General features: G+C 35.7%; 1 protein-coding gene across 1 annotated transcript; it reads left to right on the forward strand.

The window, feature by feature from the left end:
- Window positions 1–27,829, forward strand: Stk17b (serine/threonine kinase 17b). Its single transcript, XM_048345054.1, has 8 exons — window positions 1–236; window positions 10,166–10,331; window positions 14,883–15,095; window positions 16,738–16,882; window positions 19,377–19,503; window positions 21,185–21,233; window positions 22,299–22,478; window positions 24,646–27,829. Exons 2-8 carry the CDS (start codon window positions 10,210–10,212, stop codon window positions 24,926–24,928), a joined length of 1,119 nt encoding a protein of 372 aa, XP_048201011.1. The 5' UTR covers window positions 1–236; window positions 10,166–10,209; the 3' UTR covers window positions 24,929–27,829.

The following is a 27,829-nucleotide window of genomic DNA, read 5'->3' on the forward strand; positions in this document are numbered from 1 at the left end:
AAAGCTTTGGGTTGCCGTCTTCGCTGCCGGTCGCCGGGAGCCACCGCGCTGGTATCCGAGTCACAAGTGTCGGCTTCGGTCCGGAAAAGTAAAAGCGGGTCGTGCCAACCCCGGGGCCGCCCAACGCCTCTCCCGGCCAGAGCTGGAGACCACGTCCCGCGGCGGCCACCCGCGCGGAGCCGGACCGAGCCCCCTAGGAGGGAGCCGCGGCCAGAGGACCTGCGGCGGCCGGAGCGGTCAGTGTCCAGCGCCCCGCGGGGTCGGGCTGGGGGTAGGGGGATTGACCCCGAACCCTCGACTTCAGTATCGGAGCCCCTGAGCGGGTGAAGGGGTCTGCAGGAGGGGTCCGCGCGGGGCGGTCGGCCTGGGGGAGGTGGGTTGGGACCCCGTCACGCTCAGGTGTCCGTCCCGTTGCCCGGCGGTCTGGCGGCGGGCGCGCCAGCCCGGGAGCTCGAGTGCGAGTCCCGGCCTGCCGGTGCCCGCGGCCGCGCCGCCCCGGCTCCGCGCGGGGCCCCTTCCCGCGGCCCCTCGCGCCTCACGGCGGCTGCTGCCCTCCCTGGCTCCCCGCGCGCTTGGGGCTGCAGGGCCGGCTCACATCTGGATTCGCGGACGCGTCCTGGCCACAGCTGCCTTTTTTGGGGACAAAGTTTGTGGGGGCTCTCTGCTTTTCTTTTCCCTACTTTTCTCTTTCCTTCTTTTCTTCCTTTCTTTTAAGCTACGTGGCGGCTGCGGTTTGACATTTATCCAGGTTCCTTGTTTTATCATAAGGGGAAAAGGCTTCTATTGCATTCCCTCGGAGGGATAGATAAGTGGAGATGAAGTTGAAAGAAAACTTTTTAAGGTCAGCTGGTAGCTGGTGTGAGGTTTTTCCTGTCTCTGTGTTGGGACTAGGGGCACTCTGCCATCAGTTTATATATGAAACTAAGAAGAAGAAGAAAAAAAACTTAAAAAGAAAGCAGTTATAATACTCAGATTTCGATAATATTTAATAAGCTCGTTGGTTTGGGCTGTGTGTATCACGTCCAATGGTTGTTTGGCAGATGTGATGTTTACACGTGCGGTGATCTTGATACGCTGAGCCTCGCAGGGACTTTTGATTCGGCCGGGCCCTTGAAGTTTTCATGCTTGTGCGAACGCGTGCCTGAGACAGCAAGATCGGTAGAGATGACTGGGCATCTTGAACCAAGTGGAATCTTGAGCCAGGAGCACAGTTTTCTTACAGGGATAGATGGAGCTGCTTCCTCACAGGCAACAGCCTTCTACCATTCTGTGGCGAACTGTCTCGAGGTAGCTTTCAACAACTTCAATGGTTGGCATAGCACACACCTTTGTCATCCCTGCACTTACGGAGGCAGAGACAAGAGGATGGAGGGTTGGAGGCCAAATAAGACTATATGAGTTGGGAGTCCAGACCCTGCTTCCCAGCCAAACAAAGCAAAGCAAAAACAGAACAACAGCTAAGTGTTTACTTTATAAGCATTAAACCACAAATTGTGACAATAAAAGAAAAGCTAGTCCATAGAAACAGTGCCTAAACTTTTAGACAACTTTCTCCCCCAGTCTCCTCCTCCTCTGAGTGGATACTCAATTTTCACATACTTTTCTAAAAGTTTAATAATTGGAGTCACCACTAGCTGCTTTAGTTTTTTTTTAAGATCAGTTTGTAGAATCTACAATGGAAATAAATTATGCTTGTGTGGTAGTATGTTTTAATCAGAAAAGTAAAATTTCTCTATTAATTTGAAAATAATTTTGTGTGGATAAAATGATTGCTGTTTCTGTTGGGATCGTGGAACAAGAAATTACAATTTGGTTAGACAGGATCCCATTATTTTAGGAAAATGGATATTTGGCTAATTGTTCACTATGTCAGTGTATGACTAACAAATCTGAAGAAGATACAGGCATCTTGTGCCAGGTGCACATGCCTAATCAATTTTATTTTTAAGTTTTGATTTATGTATTTTTAAGATTTTGTTTTGACACTGTTTGGCAATTATAAAGGACTAGTTCCTTGTCAAAACTGGTCCTGTTTAATTTTAGATATTCAGCTTAAAACTTGGGAATCAAGAAAATAAATTACTACTACCTTATTTACTTAATCCTTGTCTTTAAATTGCATATACAGTATAATACAGTGTATATTTCCATTCTTCAGTGGTGAGCATTGAACCCCGGGCTGTATCTCAGCCTCCTCTTACCACTTTTAAAAGATTTTGATTTTTTTTTTCTAAAGAATGATTTTGCAGTCTGTACTTGTTTGTGTCACAGTAGTGCCATTTAGGTACTCCCTTTTCACTTGGGAAAACTTCACATGTCTTCATTTGCTTGCATTTTCCATAATATTCAGGACAACATTCACTGATTTTATTAGTAAGCAGATTATATTCTATGAGAAAATATCAAAGAATATTTTTTGAACTCGGTTCAATCCTCATCTTCAAAGGGAAAAATGCTTTTATAAATTAAGATCGAAGCTCATCTTTTCATATATATATATATGTTGTATTCTTGCAAGTTTCAAGACATACTTTGTTAAATTTTATGTTTGATTTAGTTGTCTTTTCCCCAAAACGTTTTATGGGAACCTCACAGCCATTCAACATGTAAATGAGTAAATTTCTTTTCATATTTATATGCAACCTATTTTGGTTCAGCCTTTTCCCTTTGCAAGCTACTCCAAAAGAGGGCGCAGTTAGACTCTAAGCATTGACAAAAGACTGAGATGGCTGTCTCCTCTTCAATAATCCTTAAAGGACCAGATTCCATTTTGCATTGTAATAGTAACTGAATAAACACTACTTCAGTGGTGCTCTTAAGTAAACAGTAATTTATCTTACAACAGAAACCTAATTTTGCTTTCGATGAATGACAAGCACTGAATGTTGGCCCACCACATTTTTCAACATCTTTTTTCTTAGTTCACAATTATGGGATTTAATTCTGAAGAGACAGCATCAGGCCTCAATGTCTTGGCCCACAGTTAGGTCTTAGTTTGTTCATTGTCTGGGACTTCAGCTTTTGGATAGTGCATACTAGACTAGTTGGGCTAAAGTTAGTCTAGCTGACTCCCTATTATGATTTTAAGGGGATTAAATTGTTGAATTGTGATTTATGTTCAGTATTTTAAAACAAACAACATAAACTTGTTAGTAAAATACATAGAAGAAATACAAGCCCTTTGTTGAAATAAAGTCTTTCTCCTTATCTCTTATATAAGTTTTTCTTCCAATACATGGATAATTAAAAATGGGTCCGTCTGCCACACCAACAAAAAGGTTTTCTTTACTTTTTATGGATGATAGATAAACAAATCTCCACATCCTCTGTTTTTTTAGGGATAATTTGGTGTCCATAAATGCCCAGATAGCTAAGAATTGCTTTCCTGTAATCTCATGACTTGCTTTGCTTTCCATTGCTTTTCAAATTTGCTTAATAAAGATCAAGATTTAGATTTTCTTCATTAAAATAGTTCTTAAAATATTGATGCCTTTGAATTCAGTATTTATGTGAAAACAGTCTCTTAGTTTGAAAAAGTTGGCAAACACAAAGTAAATGGTCCATTCTCCTTATATTACAATAAATGTTAAAAATATTTGTGTGTGTGTTTGCTAGTCATGGGGCTTGAACTCAGGGCCTGAGCACTGACCCAGAAGATTTTTTTGCTCAAGGCTAGTGCTCTACCATCTGAGCCTCAGCTCCACTTCTGGCTTTTTGGAGACTAATTGGTGACCAGAGTCTCAAGGACTTTGCTGCTCTGGCTGGCTGTGAATCACAATCCTCAGATCTCAGCCTCCTTAGTATGACAGGTGTGTACCACTGGCACTCAATGATACAAATAATTTTATCCATGTTTCTGGGCTTCTTGGCCACCTTCTTTTAAGTTAAATTTCTTTAAATACTTTTAAAGTAATTTTAATGCTTCCTTATTTAGCTAAAAACTAAATTAAGCAGACTAGCTCATGTTCTGTAATTTCAAGATCGATCTCAAGTTATACTGACCTGTTGAAAATGAGAGATGTAGCTAGAAATTGTTAAATGTTACCATTCATACAAACATTTTCTGGATTCTTATCAGTTTTGCGATACCATTCTGGTTGTCTAATAAGCATAGAAGACAACAGGCAGGGTGCTCTTCTCTGAAGTATAAAGGAGAGACATTTAAGTCTGTGTGTTGATTTTTAGGGAACGCTTCCTGGAGGGGAGAACATGCAGAAGAACTACCAATTTACAAAATGTAATTGAAAGGATGATTGCGAGAAGTATAGGAAGATGTGGAGACAAAGTATAAGATTAGTGAGGGCAGAAAATGAATCTTGTATGTACTGTCTTTCGGGGTCTCTGTGTATCAAGTTGTTAGGGTTTTAGCTCACAGATGTCGGGGTGCTAATGAAGGAATCAAAGCAGTTTCATTCTCTAAAAATTTTCATTATTGTATGTTGGAGCATCTAATTTGATAAACCTTTATAAGTTGGTAACTTTGATATGAATTATTTTGAAAATGAATGTTTTAAAATGGAGCTGTTTAGAAGTTTATAGGAACTGGCTGTTGTATTTTTTATCACATACTTGCTTTCTATATTCAAGTCAAGGCCCAGCTCAAACTTAACATTTCCTTTTGTTCCTTTCCTAATCCGTATCTGGATTTTTATTGTGATTACTGTAATGGAAGTGAGTGAAAAAGACTGAAAATTAAGTGCGAGACACCATTGTTCCTAGTAGTGTCTGCATAATTGAAATCTTAATGATTTGTCTCACCTCTATACTCTATGCAGTGTCTAGCGCTTGTGTCTATATTTGTGTACAAACACAAATTTACTTACTCATGTCTCTTAAGACTTGTTTATTGGAATAGCTTAGTAAAATATTATGATGTGGATTTCAATTGGAGTAAGACATTTCTAATTTAGATTCTTTTATAGGTCTATGAATAGTGGTAGAAGACAAGAAATGGCCTGCTTATTGTTTATTGGAAATGGAAAAAAATGGTGGGAAATTTAGAATATATATGGAGAGTCTGAGTGGCTGATAACCTTGTATCTTATATGAAGGGCATCCAGATGTTCGTGAAGGGTCCAGTGGACAAAGGCAACATTCATGCTCTGTAGATACCAAATTGGCCTTAGAAGGAAAAACAGCAAAACATCTAGCTTGAAACAGCTGGTTTAGTTGCAGTAAATACAAGAAAGATTAACTTAAGAAATTCTGTGTGGACACTTAACACAGTTTGTGATATAGGTATATTAGCATTAAGTATAGGAGCTTAGGGTAGAGTTTTTATTCTTATTCTGAGAAATGGCTTTTGTTCCAGCATATTCTGAGCCAGGGCGAAATATGTCATGATTCCAAAAAATGATTTTTGTATTAGCACTGAAAAACTGGCGTTTACCCAACATCAATTACAACTACATCTGTCATATACATATCCATACAGTGACCAGCAGTACATGCAAATGGTACAGAACTTGCGAGGTAAAACATTAAACACATGCCAATGTCCACTGTTTGAAGAGTAGATTGGAGAGAGATAAGATTAATAAACAAGACTCTGTTTAAATTATCATTATCCATTTTTATTCCCCTTTAAAATGAAACACCCAAGTTCTTTTCCCCCCTAATATAAATAAATAATAGGCTATACCAAACATAATTTTCATCAGTAAATTTGGATATCACATTCTGGATTTTTTTAAATGGGTTCCAGGATAAGTCTGAATTCTTGTACGAATACCCATGATAAAGGCATATGTCTTAAGGGTAATGGTTGTTATTCATTACAGAGGATTATAATTGTAAATTGAAAATTTGCTAAGTGTATTTCCTATTATACTAAAAACAATGAATATCCCTAAGTGCTGTTGTAAGTAGATACCCTAAATTCTTATATGGGTCTCTACAGAAGAACTGATGTAGGCTTTGTATAATGAACACCATCATCTACATGTAAATGCAGAGAAAATTCTGAGTCCTGTGAAACCTTACCTATGCAGGCTCTTGAGCTTCTGGCTTAGTAAACCCTTGTCATCTAAGTAGATACCTTTTGTTTTTGAGTATGAGTAAAGGATTTGTATTTTCCTAGTCTGTCTTTTTTTCATAATTTTTTATCAAAAATTATTGTCATAAGTATTCATATCATTTTGGATTAATATATTCAGTCTCATTATATAATGAAACATCACAGCCATCTTTATTTTTGCCCAAGATCATTTGTTTTTTTAGATAATTTAAACATAGGAAATGATAAATACTATCCATAATCTCACCAAAGATAATTACTGTAATAATTTGCCTTAGTTTTCCAATCTTTCATTTTACTCAGTCTTATCATCCCATATATAAAATTTTATGTCTTTATATTTCCATCTAATAGTACATTTAAAAAGTTTCTGAAAGAAATACAATTCTATTTGTATATACTTAACTGTTTCCTTATTGTTGGATTTGGGGGGCTCATCAATTCAAGTTTTTGAAGTTTTCTTTTTACTATTATAAATCAAATCACATTTAATTGAACAAAGGCCTTTTACTACATGAAAAAGACCATATTGCTCTTGAAAATTGAGAGCAAGATATGCTCATTCATAAAATACATATTAGTTCTACCCAGAGTTCTTATGAATGGATCACATTGAAATCAATATATTACACTAGGGGATAAATACCTAGAATGCAGAATGTAGGTGACTTGACAAAAATATAGAATGAAGACTCTATACTGCTGTCTCTGTGATTGAATTTGGCATTTTTTTAAATTGATAAACGATGTTAGCAGAGTAGCCCAGTTGTATCATGATGATGACCTATCCCTTCTTTTTTTTTTTTTTTTTTTGGCCAGTCCTGGGGCTTGGACTCAGGGCCTGAGCACTGTCCCTGGCTTCTTCTTGCTCAAGGTTAGCACTATGCCACTTGAGCCACAGCGCCACTTCTGGCCCATTTTCTGTATATGTGGTGCTGGGGAATCGAACCTAGGGCCTCATGTATACGAGGCAAGCACTCTGGCCACTAGGCCATATCCCCAGCCGATCTATCCCTTCTTTATGTAGATGTGTGTAATGTGTGACCTTTTATTTGTAGACCTTTTATTTTAGGCATAAACCTGAAAGTCCAAAGATGACACAGAAAAAAGTAACAAACTGATTGACCACAGAAATTGATGCCCACAATAAAATTTTAAGAAAATAATATATGGCCACTCAGAAGAAGCTGAATGTCCTCAGAACTAAGATTTTGTTTTGTTTTTGTTGCCAGTTCTGAGGCATGGACTACAGGGCCTGAGCACTATCCGTGGCTTCTTTTTGCTCAAGGGTAGCACTCTGCTACTTGAGCCACAGCGCCACTTCTGGCCGTTTTCTATATATGTGGTGCTGGGGAATCGAACCCAGGGCTTCATGTATATGAGGCAAGCACTTTACCACTAGGCCATATTCCCAGCCCCAGAACTAAGATTTTAAAAAGAAATCAATAAAAAATGAAAACAGAAGAGTTTTATAAGTTGAGTTTGGACTAACTTAAGGTGCAGTTGTATGTAATGACATAGTGCAGCTACTCAACAATGTTAGGGCATTACATAATGACTGTGTGTGTGTGTGTGTGTGTGTGTGTGTATCCTTTTTTTAAAAGGGATAGTCATGGTGTGCTATCTTGACTAGCACCTTACAATTATCATTCTACAAGAATTTATCATTTTTTGGTGTTTACTCCTTAGTGATCTACAAGATGAGTTCTGTTTTATCCATGTTTCAGAGATAGTAGAATTGAAAATTTTCTCACCAGTAATCAGGGAACTGCAAAATAAAGCACAGTAAAATCCCATTTTTCCTTCTAAACATCAGAATATCCAGAATTAAATGTCAGAATGAGGCCAGTGTTGTCAAGGTAGAGGTAAATCCTTTTCTCCGGTGCCCATGAGGGAGGATATCAGTTAGAAAAGAACAAAGGTATGGCCAGGTAATAAGGTAGGGAAGAATAGGTGTTATATTCATATATTTTTGTATACATTTGAATCATTTCATGTTTTTAAGATAAGTGGATTGGCACAGACTGGATGGCTTAAACAAATTCATTTTCTTGCAGTTCTGGATCAAGGGGTCAGCAGTGTCAGTTTCTTCTGAAACTTTTTCTCCTTGGCTTGTAGAAGGCCATCTTCTGGTGTTTTAACATAAGCCTTTTCTGAGTTTTTGTCCTAATCTCTCTCTCTCTCTCTCTCTCTCTCTCTCTCTCTCTCTCTCTCTCTCTCTCTCTCTCTCTCTGTCACGATGCCAGTTATGTTGGATTAGGGCACACTTTAATTATCTCATTTTAACTTAGTCACCACTTTAAATGGCCCTTCCTCTAAAAGCAGTTACAGCTGGGGTTAGGATTTCAGTGTATGAATTTGAGAAACCCATACTGCAGTCTGTGATTTGAATTGTGTAAATTGTGCTCCAGAACTCATATTGAAATCCAAGTCCCTGTGTAAAGAGGAAAAATGGTAGAAGTAGAGTACTGGGAAGTGTTTAGGATTAGATAAAACTCATTTGGAATGGAAACCTCCTTGATTGAATCCTGGTAGCCTTGTAGAAAGACACCTATTAAGGCACATTCTTTGCCTCTTGCCACATGATACTCCATGCTGATTCAGGGTTCTTCAGGCAGAATGCTGTCACCAGATGAGGCCCCCAGGCCTGGAACCTCAGGATGATGAGCCAGGATAAACCTTTTTTTTTTTTTTTTTTTAAAGCAGTCTGCCTCAGGAATTCCACTGTAGTAACAACAAAAACAAAAGAATTGACCCAGACAGCAAGGAAGTTAAGGACTCATTTCTGGTACCATGGACCATTGTAATCTAGTCCCTAGTATATTTCAGCACAAATGTTATTTTCAGTATGTACGCTGTTGCCACTGTACTCCTGGGGGTGTGGGGAAAACTCCTAGGTGTTTCTTTCTCTGTAGACCAAGGGATTTAGAGCAAATGAATTTACTGCCTTGAGACTAAACCATGGAGAGAAGATATAAAATTGAACCAATGGACTCTAATCACACTACCTACTTGCTAAATAGATGGTAGTTAGTATTTGAATACAGGACAAAAAAGAAAAGTAAGTATCAAGCAGGAAATAAACAGTAGGAATGGGGCCAGGAAAGAACACAACCTAGAGGTTTATCTAGGAGAGAAATAGTGCTCAATCTTTTCACTAGACAAGCAGCAGAAAATCAGAAGTATCTTGAAATACATAATTTCCTATACTCATGAATTCGTTAGTATAAAATAGTCCATTTCATATTAAAATGAAATACCACAAAGGTAACAGATAAAATGAACTTAAGATATAGATTAAAACTTTAGAATAAGGCTTTGTATATGGCAAGTCACTCATCCAACAAAATGATGGCACTCTCATGCATGGCAGGCTCTGTACCTGCGCCTGACAGAGGAGAGACTCCAAGACCTAGGAGAGTTTCTGAATTTAGTTTTGATGAGATAGTCCATTAGACAAGTTCCTTCTTGTAGTCATCCACAGGTCAGTAATATAACACATATGTGATTGGTGAACCAAGTTTGGCCATGTGAAATTAAAATAATAACCATTCCCTTGGTATGTTAAATTACCTACTTGCTTGAAAGCTCTAAATAATGGGGACTTAAAATAGAGTGGATTACTTGCATTAATGTTTTATGATTATTTCTTAAGAAGTTGGAAGGATTTTTACAGTAGTTTTATTTTTTATTTATTATTAGTATTTTATTTTATTTTATTTTTGCCAGTCCTGGGCCTTGGACTCAGGGCCTGAGTACTATCCCAGCTTCTTTTTTGCTCAAGGCTAGCACTCTGCCACTTGAGCCACAGCACCACTTCTGGCCATTTTCTATATATGTGGTGCTGGCAAATTGAACCCAGGGCTTCGTGTATGCGAGGCAAGCACTCTTGCCACTAGGCCATATTCCCAGCCCAGGAATTTTATTCTGAAATGAAGCCAGTAGCTTTATTCAGGTGCCATGAAGGTGACACTATTTATATGTGCTTTTTGTTTTTCTTCTGTCAATAGAATATGCTCTTTAAATCATTAAAAAAAAAAGTTCTACCTCATTGCTATATTTGGAGCTGTAATGCACATCCTGTCTGAGATAGCATTTTTTCTTGGTTACATTTAAGTTACATCCTGTCTCTTTTCTCCTTTTAAATAGGTAAAACTGAGTGAGTAGAGAGGCATATCTGAGAGTCATTCACTATGTCGCGGAGAAGATTTGATTGCCGAAGTATTTCAGGCTTGCTGACTACGACTCCTCAAACACCAATGAAAATGGAAAACTTCAATAACTTCTATACACTTACATCTAAAGAGCTTGGAAGGTATGAGACTATGATATGAGTGCTGTTTGAATTCAAATTTGGGGGTTATGTATCTACTACTCTCACTCTGGACCATTGACAAAGACTAAAAAGAAAAATTCATCATGTCTGTTGCCATCTGAGGCTGTGAACAGAAGAGAACTTGTTATAATGAGTTCCAAGTTCAGCTCTTGAGTTCTGCCATGTGCTCACTGTGTGACTTCAGTTAAATTGCCATGGCGCCTTTGTGCCATACTTTACTCATGTGAAGAAGAGGAGAAAATATTATATTTATCTTACTTGTGAGTTATATTGCTTCATATTTGTCAAATGCTTAATATAGAGTTACAGAAATTTTTGCTTAATGCTTTTTTAAAAATTGTGCTTGAGGTAATAGGGAGAAAAAGAGGCAATAGGGAGACTCCTCATGCTCCAAATTCTTGTTTCCTAAATTAAACAATAATTAACTTATATCTGATTATTATAGTTCTATATTACAAAAAAAATGAGTGTTCTATAAGTAAAAGCTTACCTAGTCTGCCTCACCTGACCACAGTAAGCTTCTTAAGGCCAGAAGTGGCCAAATGTCATGAGACCACGTAGTACTACCATTTTAACAGGCATAAAAGTTACAAAAGCCATGTCAATTTATTTACCTGTTCAGTCTTCTTGGTTTTAAATTAAATGTAATAAATGGTGATTCATTTATACCTTTAGTTTGATTGCAGTGATGGAGGTAAATGTTGGCTAAAATGGTTTATTCAGTGTTCGTATTGACAGACTACATTTATACCACTTTTTAGTGCTTATTTTCTCTCTTAAAATGAGCCTGTCTGGCTCCCTCTCTGACCCTCCCTTCCTCCCCCTTCTGTCTCTCCCCACCTCAATTTCCCTGTCAAATCTGTGTCATATATTAGTAGAAACAGAGCAGATTATCAGTTGACCTTCTTTATGCTGGATGTAAGTTATGTGGTCTACTTAGCTCTATGTTTGCTTTTTTTTTTTTTTAAGTGAGAAGCTGGACATAAATGTCTCAAAGTTTCCCTTTATTACTAGAATACTTGGAAACTTCCCTGAGCAGTTAATTAGATATAAAAAGCCTTGATCAATCCACAAAATAAAATTTTGCTTTTATTTTACTAGGTTGCTATTTTGATAGGTAAATTTACTCTTTATTAAATTAACTTTACAAAATACCAAGTATTGTGGGAACGATGATGTCTATGACCTCTTTTTTTTTCTTTTCAAAGGTTTTTGGAGAACTTAAACTTTGAGGAGACCATTTTCCTTAACTCTAAATTTATTTTTACATACCATCATAAGTAATAGCTATAAATTTGAGTCAGCATACTTTTAAAAATAGTTTAGCACAACATCTCTTGGTAGAATGTGATTAGAACAAAACTGGATTGCTAATACTCCATCTTCTTTTATCTTCATGAGACATATAGCATCTTTCTTTGAATTCTTTCCAGCTAATGAGTTACATGCTGAATATTTATGTACTTGATTTTAGACATTGATGATTAAAAATTATGACTTTTCATCTGTCAGGAACTATCTTAAAGTACTTTCAATATTGTAACTTTGTATACTATACTGTGGCATATAAACATATAATTCTGCTGTATAAAACTATGAAATTATCTTTATAAATGAACTGGTTCTCATTAATTAAATTTAAAATGTTAGTGTTTGGGAATTATTTTCCTTTAAGAATCTAAAGGAAAATTCTTTTTTTAAAAAACTGTTCTCAAAAACCTTGCATTGTTCCTGTTTTTAAACATGTGGGGTAGGTTTTTTCCACCCCTCCCCCAGCTGAGGCAAAGTTTCTTAGGCCTTGTGGTTAGAAGGGTGAGGCGGCTTCAGAAATCAACGTCAGCTTCCTTTGTGGCTTAGTCTCCCCATCCCTTTACATTTTATTGTGTGTTCTAGAATGTAGAAGGGTAACTAACTGCTAGACCTTTTCACTACTGGGAAATCTAGGCAGCCTTGGCTCTTTTGACCATATGTATTAAGTACAATTAGTAAATTTCAAGTTTTCTTTAATGTTTCTGTTAAATTGGGAATATGAACTTTATATATTGCAGATTCTTTTTGATACTTCTAAGCTACAACTATCATTTTAGACTAGAAAAATACTTGCATTTTTCCCAAAGCATCTGATAATTATGATAAAAATAGTTTCCTTGTTTCACAATAAATGCATATATGCACATATGCATAATGTTATAGGAATCTCATACTTTAAAAAGCACACTGTTTTACCACAGGATAAAAAATAGCATAGTAAATGGTAGTTATTTCAGTTGCTTTTAGACATTAGGTAACTAAATGTGGATTTGACAATTACTGAAGTAATTGGGTCAGATATGTCTCTTGCTTTCATGGACCCTTTACTTAGTGGTAAACAATGGCAGATAAATCATTACCCAGGTCATTTGGTCACCTTTGCCCTGGTTTACTGAGAATTAGTTTTTAAAAGTTTCTTAATACCTGAGACAATTAGATAAAAGGTGTTATTCATTTTTGGTCCTTGTTTCTGGGAGAATTCTAGAAATACAATAGATATAAACAATTGTAGAAGAACCAAATTGTCATAATTGATACTGCAAATTATTTTTTTCAGATGCACAATTGTCTTGGCTAACTAGTTTCCTGAATTTTATAAGATAAATCATTTGTAAAATTCCTTTCTGTTTTTGACAGGATTTTGCATCTAAATCTAAGAATTAGCGGAAGTGAATTAAGTTTCCTAGCCTGGGCAGAAGTGGGGCGGGGCAGGGGGAGGAGTATAATTTTACAGGGAAAATTATTATGTAATAGAACAGAAAGTTAGAAATTCACATTTCACTGTTTTAATTCTTGACACTCCCAATTCTTTATATGACTTTCCATGAACCATTTGATCTTCTTCCTACTCAATTTATCCAATATAAGTCACCAATGATTTTGAATATAAAGCTAAAAGATTGGTTACCTTTTTATATGCTTATTGAAATACATCTATCTATTCCTTCTGCATACAGTAAGAAAATATTTTATAGTTAAACATTCTCAAAGAATCAGTTCCATATATCCTTATGTATTTAATGCAGATATATTTTAATGAATTGAGAAGTCAAATTATAGCTGAGATACCCCTGCCCATTGCTAGCTGTACGCTTTAGCTTGTTTTCCCAGTGGCGCTCCTTGAATTTTGAGAAAATTTGTATAAAGAATGAAGAGAAGGAATTTTTGTCTTGCTGGAATGGCAAGAAAAGTACAATTAAATAATTTATTGTTTCACTTCACACATACCCTTTACACCAAATGTGTTAAAAATGTTTTACTTGTGAAAAAGCACTGTTAGAAGTATATTCAGAAGGGAAGTGATGCAAGGGTTGTTGAACCAAAGTTACTTGCTGAAGATTGTTTACTTATTCCTAACTTGTTGAGACCAGAAATGAGAGAGTAATTTGAGCCTTAGGGCAGAAGTTCTTAACTTTAAATCCGCTAGACTTAGGTTTAGAAGACTTATGGATAGTTTATGGGTACAAGATCTGCCAACTCTTTGGAACTGACTGTAAAGCTTCCAACCTGTGGGCTTATATACATTTTCTCAATCTGCAAGCCATTCTCTTTTATTAGTTTTCAAAGTAATCTGACTGTAGATATCTTTAAGTCATCGTAGAACCAAATGTTGGGTGATTGTGGGCTCCTTATACATAATATTCCAATGAGAACTAATTCTGGCATGTTCTTAAGTTTTGGCCAAGAAGTTGGGAACTGTTAGTGGAGAGGAATAAAAACGTATTTATTTCTAATGTGAAAATTATGACCTTAATGAATAGGATTGCATCTAGCTGTTAGTAACCATTAATTTTCTTAGTTGATTAAGAAATGTCTTTAAATCCTCTCCACACAATACCCTTCTCTTGGATATCTGTTATAGGCAACCTTTACTAGTGAGCATTACTAAGGAATACACTGGCAAAACAAATTGAACATTATGATAGGAAAATTCCAAGCTGATAAAAAGTTATATTCAATGACCAATTATTACATTAAAGTTATATATATGAACGTTATATATATGAACTGTTTTGCCTTCATTTCAGTTTCTTATATTTGAAAAAGAGATATTTTGCTTAGAGATTGTATGTGATCCCTGAAGAAAGGTACAATTTGGGAAATAGTTTGTTTGAATCTTTCCCTTGACCAAATTATGTGTCTTCTGTGAGGTCTACAAAAACAGGATTTTCACTTCCTGCATAGAATCATAGGAATCAAGAGTATAATGTGGAGTTAGTATGTGAGAGAGATTATCATTTGAAAATGTCATGTTAGTCAGAGTAAATTTAATTCTGTCTTACCTTGGTACTGTAGCTCCATCATTTGTATTTTATGTGGTAGTACTCTACATTTTATAAAAATACATATGATAAGTGATCCACTGTAAAGAATGAAGACAAATTTCGATAGCATGAATATTTGAAAGAACTGACTTTAAGATGGGGATGTAATAGTACCTGTAATATTCCAGTTGTTGTTCTCTATGGAAAAGTTAAAACTGTTCTTTTATCTCCCCAGGGGGAAATTTGCAGTGGTTAGACAGTGTATATCAAAATCTACTGGCCAAGAATATGCTGCAAAATTTCTAAAAAAGAGAAGAAGAGGTCAAGATTGTAGAGCAGAGATTTTGCATGAAATCGCTGTGCTGGAATTGGCAAAGTCTTGTCCTCATGTGATTAATCTTCATGAGGTCTATGAAAACACAAGTGAAATCATTTTGATACTAGAATAGTAAGTACATAAACACACAAATATGCTTATTTATTTATTTATATATTGGGACTTAGTGGGCATACTGTGCATGTACAACCCTCTTCTTTCACTAGAGAAGGCATTTGGAGCCTGTTATGTGTATGATGTCATGTTTTTCAAAATAAATTTTCATTGAACAAATACTTGAGTTCAGCAAGAAGCCTTCATATTCAGAAAGGCTGGGTATTGGCTGGAATTGGTACTGTTTGTTGTCTCGATGTAATAGTAACTAAATTTACTGAGTTATTTATAATGTGACAGATATTGTGGTAAATACTTAGGAAAATGTTCTACTTTGATCTTTATAACATCTATTTTGCTCAATATTTTAAATGATTCTCTAATTTATTATACCCGTGTATGAACTATATTTATTCATACATCACAGTAGAAATCATAAAAACATTTTGTCTCAGTTCAGATAGCTGATTAGTGACAGCTAGATTGAAAAATGGCAGTCTTGGTTTCCATAGACAGGCCCATAGGCACCCTGCTGTCCTGGATCTTATTGCCTAGACACTGGGAAGTGCTTTCCTCCATAACTTTCTCTGTTTATGTGTTACCTTTCAACATGCCTAGTCAAGAACTTGTTTTATGAGAATCTGAAGTTTCATCTCTTCATTTTCTTCTTTGCTAACAAATACATTAGTGATATTAGTGAACATTATTAGCTATATTATCTTGAATCTCTCTTCATGAATGTGTTTAGACCACTTTCAGTTTTGAGTGTTTTTGTTTGGTTAAAATTAAATGATGTAACTAACCAGTAAGGAGAGAAAGTGAAGGTGTCGCTGTCAGCCTGTGCCTGCCCAAGAGATCCTGAGAAAGCGTATGCTAGGTACACACTGACACACATATATATCGCACATATATATCATGTATATAATCACATATTTGTTTGTATATGTCATATATACATTTATATGTGTACACATATATCATAGGTATGAGCCACCTCATACATGGCATATATACATATATAGAGATGACACACATATACATATGGCACATATATGATATTTTGAGGTTCTAGTCCCAAGTATTCTAGGGTAAAGTACAATACAGAATATTGGCTAAGAATGTAGAGCCTTATGCACATTCATATTTGGGGCCCATTTATAGTGTCACCCCTTACAATTACTTAAACTATAGCTATTTCTTCATCTGTAAAGTAGGAATAGTAACCACTGTAGTTGTGATGATCAAAACAGATGACATTTATGTGTGTGTGTAGCTCTATTTATCTATGTATACACAAGAGCAGAGCTCAGTGATAGCCACTATTTTTTATTACAAAGGTAAGGGAGACTATAGCATTATTAGATTATAAAATGGTTCAGTTTTATTTACTGAGTATGCACAATAAATTTTATTAATTTCATTAAATATTATTTATTAAGTATGAGTATTAGTATCCAGATTTAAATTCTTCTTGTCATTTGTTCTCTTGTTTAAAAATCTCCTTCCTCTCACCTGCCCATTTTCTCTCTCTTTCACACACACATATACACACAAGCACATACACAAATTTGGATGGCTTTGTGCCTTTCACCAAAGAGGTCTATAAAATTTTTAAATGATGGTTTATTTTTTAGGTAAACTTTTTTGAATTTTGTTTCAGTGCTGCAGGTGGAGAAATTTTCAACTTGTGCTTACCTGAACTGGCTGAAATGATCTCTGAAAATGATGTTATCAGACTTATGAAACAAATAGTTGAAGGAGTTTATTACCTACATCAAAATAACATTGTACACCTTGATTTAAAGGTAAGGTAATGTGTGATTTAAAGCTACACAGCACTGTTGTTCCTTCTCTGCTCTTAGTAGGCAGAGTTTTAGACTGCTTGATAGACAGTCATGTCCTTACCACTTGGACACTGCACTACCTGCCTGCATGCTACATCGACTGAATTTGTCTTGGCAGATAGTAGACTGCATGTGTGAGCTGCTGAGATTAATTACTGTTCATTTAAAATAAATCATTCTTGAATCCTGTTGTCTTTGTACTCCATCTCACTCCTAGGGCAATGACTTAGGCCTTCTTGTTTTATGAAACTTCTACCTCTGAAGTACCTAATTCTTAGATCCTTTTCTGATGATGGGCTTTTTATGAATCCTTGCTCATTGACTCTAAATATTTTTACTTATCTCTCTCTTTATATTATGGAACCTTTGGCTCCTTCCAGATCATTCCTCCCTGACCATACCCCTACAACTCTGAATTTTCATGTTTTGTCTTTTTTCCTTATCTTCTTGTCACAGCTACTCAAAGACATTAAAGTCGATATTCATCGGTCTCTTTTTAATTTTTTTATTTTTTGCCAGTCCAGGGCCTGGGTGCTTTCCCTGAGCTCTATTTGCTTAAGGCTAATGCTCTACCACTTGAATCACACACCTCCTCCACTTTAGGCTTTTTCTAAGTAGTTTATTGGAGATAAGAGTCTCACAGACTTTTCTGCCCAGGCTGGCTTTGAACTGTGCTCCTCAGATCTCAGCCTCCTGGGTAGCTATGATTACAGGTGTGGGCCACCCGCACCCAGCTTTGGCTCTTATTCTTTGAACATTCAGCTCTTCTTTTTCTGTACATTGTTTGCATCTGCATGATCCTTTGGCTTCAACTCTCATTTTCAACATAAAAATAATAATTCTAAAAATTTCTAACTATATCTCAGGCTTGTCTCATAATTCCCAAATCCTTTTTCAAACTGCAAGTTTGATACCATTTGAATGGCCTGTAAAATCTTTAAAATATGGGCTGGGCATAGTGGCACATGCCTGTGGCACATGGCCCAGCTACATAGTAAGTGTAGACAGGATCCCAGTCAAACCCAAAAACTACCAAAGACAAAACAAGCCAAGATGTACTTGAAACTTCATTGGCTATCTTTCCTTCTTTTACCTACTTTTTAACAAGTGTTTTCCATATTGGATGGAAGAACAAGCTTTCTCTGTGTAGGGGGAATAATTATTAGGATTTAATAGCCCTCCCATTTCCACTACTGGCAAGATATTAGAACGGAAGCCACGTAGTAAATACCAAGATAATTGTGCTCTCATTACTTTCTTTTGAACTTTTGTACTGGCAAAGGTAAACCAAGTGTATTATATAGGATTATGCAATACTGGGAGTCAGGGGTAGCTTGTAAATGTGATTTTTTTTTATAGTAAAGCCTGAAGTTGACAACAGGACTAATTACTCTTACAGTAACACAAGATTTCCCAGAAGTTAGGAGAGGTTGTGAGAACAGAATCTCTGCATATATCTTGGTTTTGATAGCAATAAGGAACTTTCTCATAGTCTACAGACTACAGACCTACAATAACCAAGCAAAGTCACCTGTTCTGAGAGGTGATGGATGAGGAGTGTGCAGGCATCTTTTTTTTTCATTTCTTTTTTCTTAATTATTATAGTAAAGGTGATGTACAGTGGGGTTGTAGTTACATAAGTCAGGTAATGAGAACATTTCTTTTTGGATAATGTCACCCCTCCTCTTTCTCTCTCTCCCAGTTTTTTCCACCTGTCCCCATTCACAAGTTGTATAGTTCTTTTTCAACATAGTGTCTAGTGAGTACCACTGCTGCATTTGTTCACATATCTGTATGTTTTTTTTTTTTACCATCCATTGTGTTTACTTGTAGATTTATAAGCACATTCTAGTTACCACAGTGAGGGAAACTATGCAACCTGTGTTTCTTTGGGTCTGGCTTACTTTGCTCAATATAGTTTTTCCAAGTCTTTCCATTTCCTTATGAATGTGTATCATGTATCTTAATGCTCTCAGCTGTGAACTTGGGAGCAGCAAGACCCAACTCATCCAGAAGCATTACACTCTACTGAACCATTTTCTCCTTCTGGCAATGTGTGCGTACTCATTCCTTTACTGTACTACTCCAGAGCACCTTCCTCATTGGCCTACTCTTGTGTGTCTTTGAGACAGCGTAGGCATCCTCTGTACTGTACAGACATCCTGGCCCTGTTAATGTCAGAATTAGATAGCCTTGTCTTTGTTACAGTCTCCTCCATACCATATCATCAATATGTCTATCTGACTTCTCTTTTTTCCAAACCGACAATCTTTTTTTAGTATGTTTGTTACTTTTTGCATTAATAAATATGTAGCTCTTCCCAAATAGTAATTAAGTATTGGTAAATTGTGTAATGAAATACATCATAGCTAAGCAATACATTCCACTTAATTTATCTCCATCCTGAGACTAGTATTTTTGCATTGCTAATTACTTTTTGTTGTACTTTCTTTAGCCCCAGAATATATTATTGAGCAGCATATGCCCACTTGGGGATATTAAAATTGTGGATTTTGGAATGTCTCGAAAAATTGGGAATGCTTGTGAGCTACGGGAAATCATGGGAACACCAGAATACTTGGGTAATGATTTCCTTTTATTTTCTATAGCGTTTTGAAATTTACTGAGTAAATGAAACTTCTTTAAAACTATTTTATGATGAGGGGTGTAACTCAGTGGTAGAGCACTTACCTGCATATATGAAGCCCAGGATTCAGTCCCTCAAAGTGAAAAAAAAAGTATTTTATAACATATTCTAGGACTTAGTTTAATACACTGGAAGTGGATATCACACATTTAAATGAACTACAATAGGTATAGAACATTTACAATAATTCACAAGAAAGTAAATGCAAAAGTTTAATATTTGTGTCCATAAGGAAAGAGAAATGGGTAAGAAGGAAAATAGAGAACAAATGAAAAGAAGAAACAGATAAGATTTAACCATTCTACTTTAAGAACCTTGCCAATAAAATGAATATAAAATGAAAAAAAAAGATAAATAGAATCAGATAGTCCATGATGACTTTGAAGCCTGGCTTCAAAGGTCTCACTTCCACACTCCTGGCCCTAGCTCCAAGGCTTTTGCAGCACCAGTATCTCTGGCTTGCAAGGAAGAATTGTCAGCAGGACAGTTTGTTGTTTGTTTTTGCCTCTATTAGATGTAAGGCTTCCCATGGGGTTTTCAGAAAGAAGGATACAAAGTTCTCTTTAGGACTTCACCTATAATTAACCAGTCAGAGAATATTGTACTAACTCCATAAATTAGATCATGCATTTGAGAGATTCTTAAATTATGTGAAGCAGCATGTAACTTTAAGGTGTTTTGAATTAGAGCAATGATAATTTCATCTTTTGTTGTTGTTTACATATTTGTTGAAAAGATAAGAGTAACAGAATATGTATCACTCAGTTCAGTAGTTCTCTTCCAGAAATGAAAATCAAAGCAAATTAATAACTTTTGAATACTAATATAAGCTAAAGTTTCATAGACTAGGTAGTTGTAATTACTGGCAAAATAACTCAGAGTATGTGAAAAGGTAGTAGTTAGTTTAATGAGATTGGCGATATATATGACTGAAAGGCTTTAAAAGTAAAAACATTAAGCTTGAGACATTTCTCTTTGTAGAAATTAAGAAACTATATTGTGAAACAAAATGACTTTTCAATCATAAATCTTAATGTAGACTTTTTGTAGTAATATAGACTTAATGTAACTAATTAGCAAAAGTATATGGTAGTGTTGATTTAGAAAGTACAATGAGTTATTTTTGTACCTTTGTTTTGGCAGGAGCAGAGAAAGCTGGACATTTATCACTGAGGAAATTAGGTTATTGACAGGGCAAGAATAGTATTTATTCTTGAAGACCTAGCACTTCTAAGAAGCATAATTATAACTGCATATGATCTTTTAACCCCTTAAATAGAAACTTAAATCAAGCCAATAAAACAATATAAATTAATTCCTAAGAAAGTTTTAAAAACTTTAAAAAAATCTAGCTTCTAACATTTTATTTCTTTGTAATTTTCTTCTTTAATGATTTTTTAACTACATAGTTGTCAGCATTTTGAACCACCCGGTCATACAATTTGCTTAATATTGGAAATGTTAAGTGTCTAATCACAAGATGATTAAAGCTATGCTAAATTCCCATTAAGCTTGTATCACTTGACTTTTCAAAGTGAACTCCACTTCTAATTTATGATAATTATCATGGCTTAACATTTGTCAATGTTGAATTTGAATTTTATTTTCATTTTCAGCTCCAGAAATACTGAGCTATGAGCCCATTACTACAGCAACAGATATGTGGTAAGCCTCTGTGTGGTCTGAATGCCTTCTGGGGTATTGGATAGTGTGTATTCTAAAGTCTTTGTCTCAAGTATAAGTAAGGTTTTCTTCAAAATATTTTATTTGAGTATCATTATTATGCCCCAGGACAGTGATCTCATGTCCACCCTTTTCTAAGTAACAGGCTGTGAGCCAAAGGTATCAAAATAAATAGGAAAGCCCTTTCGGTGATGAAGATTCAGATGAGTAAGAGAGCAAAACAGTCTTAGTGCATCACCTCGTGTTCTGTTATAATGATACAGTAGTCTACAAACCTGGATGGAGTTTGTGAGGTTCCTCCTGCCAATGGGAAGCATCTGGTCTATGTCTAGAGGAGTTAGGCAAAGGTATTTGCTACGCAGAGAAATTTGGTGGTGCCCACACATTTGTTTTATGAAGGTACATCTCTAGGGAGTTGGATGTTTTGTTGGCTAGCGCAGAGACTGTGATAGGGAAGCTGACTTCCTAGGTCAAGTGAAAGCTTAAACTTCCTCTTGTGTTGTAGGAAACTACCAATAGTTTGCCAGAGAGAAGTATGTTCTGGCTAAGTGTGTGGGCCATTCACTGCATTGTCTTCATCTGGCTCCCAAGTACCAGTCTGGTTACTAATGCATTCAGTTTCAAAAATTTTGTAGTGAGAAACATGTCCAGCCACATACTTTGTCAAACTTATTTACCCTCCAATTTCACTGAGCCTCTGTTACATCTCCTAGATCCTTGATGTATCATGGATACCATTGAGAGACTGCCACAGCAGTTTTACGCCTGTGCTGAAGGCTGCACTATAGAGGAGATGATGTATTTTAGGACCGTGGGTTTATGCTATATAACACATATGTGTACATTTCCTGTTCTCTTTGTGAAGCAAACTTTGAAGTAACCCCATTATTTTAGTTTTAATAATATAATAACTTTTATAAGTAATTTAAATCCACAGTTTATCTGAATCAGATTTAAAGATGGGAATTTGTAGCATATTGATCATATTTTCTATATGTATTTTCAAATTAACATAGAATTTATGTTTCTTTCTCCCTTGTTTTTCAGGAACATTGGCATAATAGCATATATGTTGTTAACTCATACATCACCATTTGTGGGAGAAGATAATCAAGAAACCTATCTCAATATTTCTCAAGTTAATGTAGATTACTCAGAAGAAATATTTTCATCAGTCTCACAGCTGGCCACAGAATTTATCCAGAGCCTTCTAGTAAAAAACCCAGAGTAAGTAAGAATATTCATTTTTTAACATTATAAAATAAATAATATGAACCTATTTTGATAAGAATGTACCTACTTCATTACATGTAGATTGGGTACCATTGAGAAGAGAAGTCTGAGGGAAGGGACATAAGAGAAGAGAGAAGGGAAATAAATATCCAGAATACACAGATACAGAGTTTAATCAATACACATATGTAATTTTCCTAAGGAAACCCATTGTTTTGTACAATTAATATATAACATTCAAAAAGTAAAAGATAATAGCTTACATTTTGAAAAATCAAAAAGGATACATTCTGGACTGGTATACAATTATTAGAAATACTAAAGTTTGGAGTAAAATGGAAGGACAGGTAATAGAAATGATCACTGAATAATGAATTGGTAACTTCAAATAGAAAATATATAGCAGGAAATTCAGAATGAAGGGAAGGTTTGGGTTAGCTCTCAGCTAGCTGATCCTTGTAAATAGTTAGAAATAGACTGCCCATGATAAATTAATTCATTGTGAATGATTTATAGTTTAATAATGTAAACATTACTGGAGGATCAGCTACTTTTAATACAAGGGACTTGAAACTGTGTCTTAGTATCCTTACTGATTTGGCAACTTCCAGGCAAGAAAATAGAAAATGAAATATTTTTTTGTGTTAAACTTACAATTATGATTATAGCTGAGTGTTTTCCCTCCTTTTGCAAATTGTGATATTTTACTATATTACTATAGTAATTTAGTTGAAACCAAAATTTCAAATCTCCTAGTGTTAGCTTAACACCATGAAAGACTAGCCTGTGTGTTTCAAGACTTAGAAGTTGCTACCTTTAACAATCTGATATAATAGAGAATATAAATTACTTATTTACTTCCAAGGGTTTGTAAATGCAAGAGATTTTAAGAGTTTACTAGTTAAAAATGTGATATTATAAATAAATTGTCCAAAGGGCTTCATTGGGATATTTATATACATATATTATACATATATTTATATACACACATGTATAACTTTAATCTAATTCAACCATCTATATTACTATAGCTTAACTCCTTTCCTTCCTCCCCTCTCTTTATTAACAGTTTTTTGGCCAGATTCATCATGTTATTTTCATACAAATACATTAGCATACTCAAAAAAAAACATATTAGCATACTCCTATGATAGTCATCCTCTGTCACCCTATCTTCCCTCTATCTTGTTGGTCACCCCCAGTTTTCCTTTTACAGTCATGTCCCATTATTACTTTAGTTAGGCCTTGATTCTACATATGAGTGATACTTGTCTTTCTGAACTTGGCTTATCTTAGAAGTCTAATTTTATTAATTTTACCTGTGTTTACAAGCTTTTTGACTGGAGTTTCAGGTGTAAGGTCCATGACAGGTCAGGATTGGTTTTCCCCTACAGCTGTCTCAAGCATTGAATATACACAATAGCACACAGCAGAATCGGAGGTACGGGGGACTCAGAGCTCAAACTTTCCCTTGATGTATTTCACTTCTGTGTCTTTAGATGGACTTATAGCTGCAGTGCTATAACCTGTCTACCTGCTACTGGTACTTAGAGCATCTCTTACCTGAACGTAGCCAGTTTATAAGAAAATCTGTCACTTTCTTAAAAAGTCATATAAATGTTTTTCTGCAATAACGGAAATCTCAAGATTAAGTAGTTTCCACTGTCTTCTAGTCAGTGGCCAACCAGAATCAAGATTTTTGGTTAAACTAGTGTTTTGCCCACTAAAAATTATTTTCATGTAAATTGCCTTTCCAACAAGAGACTTAAAAAATAGACTTTTTTTTTTTTTTTTTTTGCCAGTCCTGGAGCTTGAACTCAGGGTCTGAGCACTGTCCCTGGCTTCTTTTTGCTCACTCTGCCACTTGAGCCACAGCGCCACTTCTGGCCTTTTCTCTATATGTGGTGCTGAAATTGAACCCCGGGCTTCATGTATACAAAGCAAGCACTCTACCACTAGGCCATATTCCCAGCCCCCAAATAGACATTTTTATACCTCCCATATGAATATAGCTTCATGCACTGAAGGTATAGTTCAGGATAAGGCCCAGATTTGAAGAATTTGAGCCCCAGCAACACCCTGCTTCTCAGAAAAATCCCCACACTGAAAATGTTTCCATTTGACCTCAGTTCTCAATTTTCCCTTGGTGTTTGTCTCATAGGAAAAGACCATCCGCGGAAACCTGCCTTTCTCATTCTTGGCTACAGCAATGGGACTTTAGAAGCTTGTTTCATCCTGAAGAAACTTCCAGTGCCTCTCAAATTCAAGATCTCCCTGTGAGGTCCTCTGAAGACAAGTGTTGTAAATCCCCCTGTAATGGGAGCTGTGGTGACCGGGAAGACAAGGAGAATATCCCAGAGGACAGCAGCATGGTCTCCAAAAGGTTTCGCTTTGACGACTCTCTGCCAAGCCCTCACGAACTGGTTTCAGATCTGCTCTGTTAGCACTTTCTCTCTTTGACTCGTTTGGACTGACCGAAATTTGACATCCACTCCAGGATGTGATTGTATTTTTTAGCTTTCTATATGTTTATATTATATAAATGCACTTTTACATAGAGGAATTTAGGGAAGCATTTTAATGCTAAATTTATAGTTGCTAGCATATCATTTCCTCTCCTAAGATGGTTCTACAGAACAGGAAATATTTAAATATATGGCAAAAAATAAAACAATACATGTGAGTTCACATGTGTCAATTCAAGTTCAGATGAACTTATAAAAAGGTTTGACATATCAGGGGAAAAAATGGTTTTGTGGTGGTTGGTACAAAATGGAGACATGAAGATTTACTAGCTTCCAAGGTGATTCCTTTGCCATGACTCTCTTGAAATAATGTGTTTTGGAAAACAGTGCCAAGTTCAAAACAAACTATGTACTAATTTGTAGGTCCTCTAGGGCAGCTTATAATTGAAATTATTTTCCAAATACAAGTATTTTGAAACTTTTTGAGATTTCTGTTTTATATGACATGCTCTGTAAAAGATTTCCTTCAGAATGAAGAGGAATCTAGGTCAAAGATAGTCTCTAAAAGTCAGAGAAAACAGTAGCATCTTCATCTTTTAACACAAATGTCTTTTACCCACTCATCATACTCAAATCTAATAACAACTGGAAGATTGGAACTGCCTCATATACAAGTATAGAGGTTCATTGTTCTTTAGCTAAGAGCGGCCATGCCATCTTTCTAGTCAATAGAAATATTTATTGAATGTTGCAGAAAATGTTGACAAAGCCAGGCGGCTCACTAAATCTTAGATGTCTTCCAAGTCTCAGAATACAAGCCTTCATTGAGAATTCTTAAAGTATGCCTATCTCTGATAGGCCTGTTACACAATGCCAGAGTCAGCAGTAGCAGCAGCATAAAGCAGAACATCAAGCTCTTCTAAAACTATTGTGTGTAATTCCCAGCGAGGAGCCTCCCTTCAAGGCCATCTACAGAGTGGCCTATAAACGTGGTCTTCTGCTGGGAGCAATTCAAGTAAGGATCTGGGGAGATCACTATGATTGACTGGTGGCTGGTGACTAGGTTCAGCCCTAATTATGGGAGGAGTATTATGAAGGGTATGTTTGGGGGTCCTCTTTGATGAGTTTCCATCTTGTGGTCATTAAAAGCCTATTGTAATGTTATGTTCTGATAACTATAATCTCAGGACATGTTACTAGTTCAGACTATATGTTGACAAAAACAAAACCATTTTTCCCAATGAATCAAAAAATACTCTAAAGACCTTTATATTATTAAAATTTTAAGAAGACTCCAAATTCTTTATATAACTCTAAAAATATTCATCATGTGACTATATTTGATCATATTTCAAGTTCCTTTAAATCTTTGGCATTTTCAAAAGAAAATCTATTTGTACTTTGTGTTTGTGTGTAAATGTGTATAAGTGTAGGTGTGTGTATATATATGTATAGGTAAATAGATAAAATACTGTCTTTAAACAACTTTTTGTTCTTTTGCTCTAGTATACTGTGTTCAACTCAGGTGCCAAAGGAGCTCTTTTTCAATGAAAAGTAAATAATAAATAATAAGCATAAGTTCTTTGGGAAGTAGTTTGTTGGTCCATTGAAACTATAGACACTGTAGATCTTTTTATCTTCTGGATTAAGATAGTTCAGGTGTTGTTGAGGTATTGGAGAATCTTTCCCACAAGATCATAATATATTTTTTTTAACTTTTTAGAGGAATTATACCAGACCAATCAAAAACTAAAAATGAAGAGATATTTGAATTTTGAATTAAAAACGATGTCTTAAAAATCATTTTACACTGGCTTTCTTTTACTCTGAGGAATCTTAAAATAGTTTAAATGTTTCTCCCTTAGTTAGTAGAATACAAAGTGATAAATTTCTATATCTTTTCGCCTAACATAAAATTTTATTGTAAAATAGCAACTAATAGTTGCATAGAAAATGTCAAAACTGTCTTTGGATAAAGGTGTACTTAAATACTTTGATTTATTAAAATGTGGAAATAAATGAATTCATGAGAATTCATTAGCAAAGATTCACTAGTAAGAGTTTATTCTTATTCTTTTTTTTTCCTCCCAACCTTGAAAAGAAAATCAGTCAAAAACAAATGATGTGTCTTTACAGCACACTGAAACACATGTGAAGAGAACTTACAATTGGGATAGTTTGTGAAATTGAATTTGCTTTTTGGATAAGATCCCTGGATGGGTGAGATGATGTGTAGATGAAAACACAGTTGTCATTTTAATTCATTCTCCTGCTTTAAATTTGCCTAACTCTGAGCAGTGAAATAATGATGACAATTTAAACAAAGCAAGGAGTTTCTGTCCTGTAGTCTGTGAGGCAATAAGGTGATTGTGCCAGAACATAAGTGTGAAAGAAAGTCAGCTGAACCAGGGTGATAACAGACGCTGCTGACCTTCATCTCTCACGTCAATAGATTGCAAATAGTTCATGGACTATACTTTGAGAAGCTTTGCTCTAAGCGGCATTGATAGGTATTGATACTTTATAACTGTTTACATTTCCTCTGGTTTTGAATTTTTGCTTTGATATCTGACTTGGTAACTTGTCCTTATTGTGTAAACAATTGTGCTTTAATTTCAAGTTATATTAAAATAATTTGATTTCCAATTTGGGAGAATATTGTCAACTTATAATTTTATAAAAGTATTTTAAAGAACAATAGCTGTAAATTTCACATAAATGGCAACTGCCCAGTCACCTAAACTTTCATTAAATAATCATGTTGTTTATGAACACATAGATATTGTGATATTCTAGGTTTTAAAACCTAGAAAACTGTGTATTATCAACTTAATGACCCTTTCCACAAAAAAATTAAAAAGCACTTTGGTTTTTTACATT

The sequence above is a fragment of the Perognathus longimembris genome, chromosome 4, assembly GCF_023159225.1.
Source record: "Perognathus longimembris pacificus isolate PPM17 chromosome 4, ASM2315922v1, whole genome shotgun sequence".
NCBI lineage: Eukaryota > Metazoa > Chordata > Mammalia > Rodentia > Heteromyidae > Perognathus > Perognathus longimembris.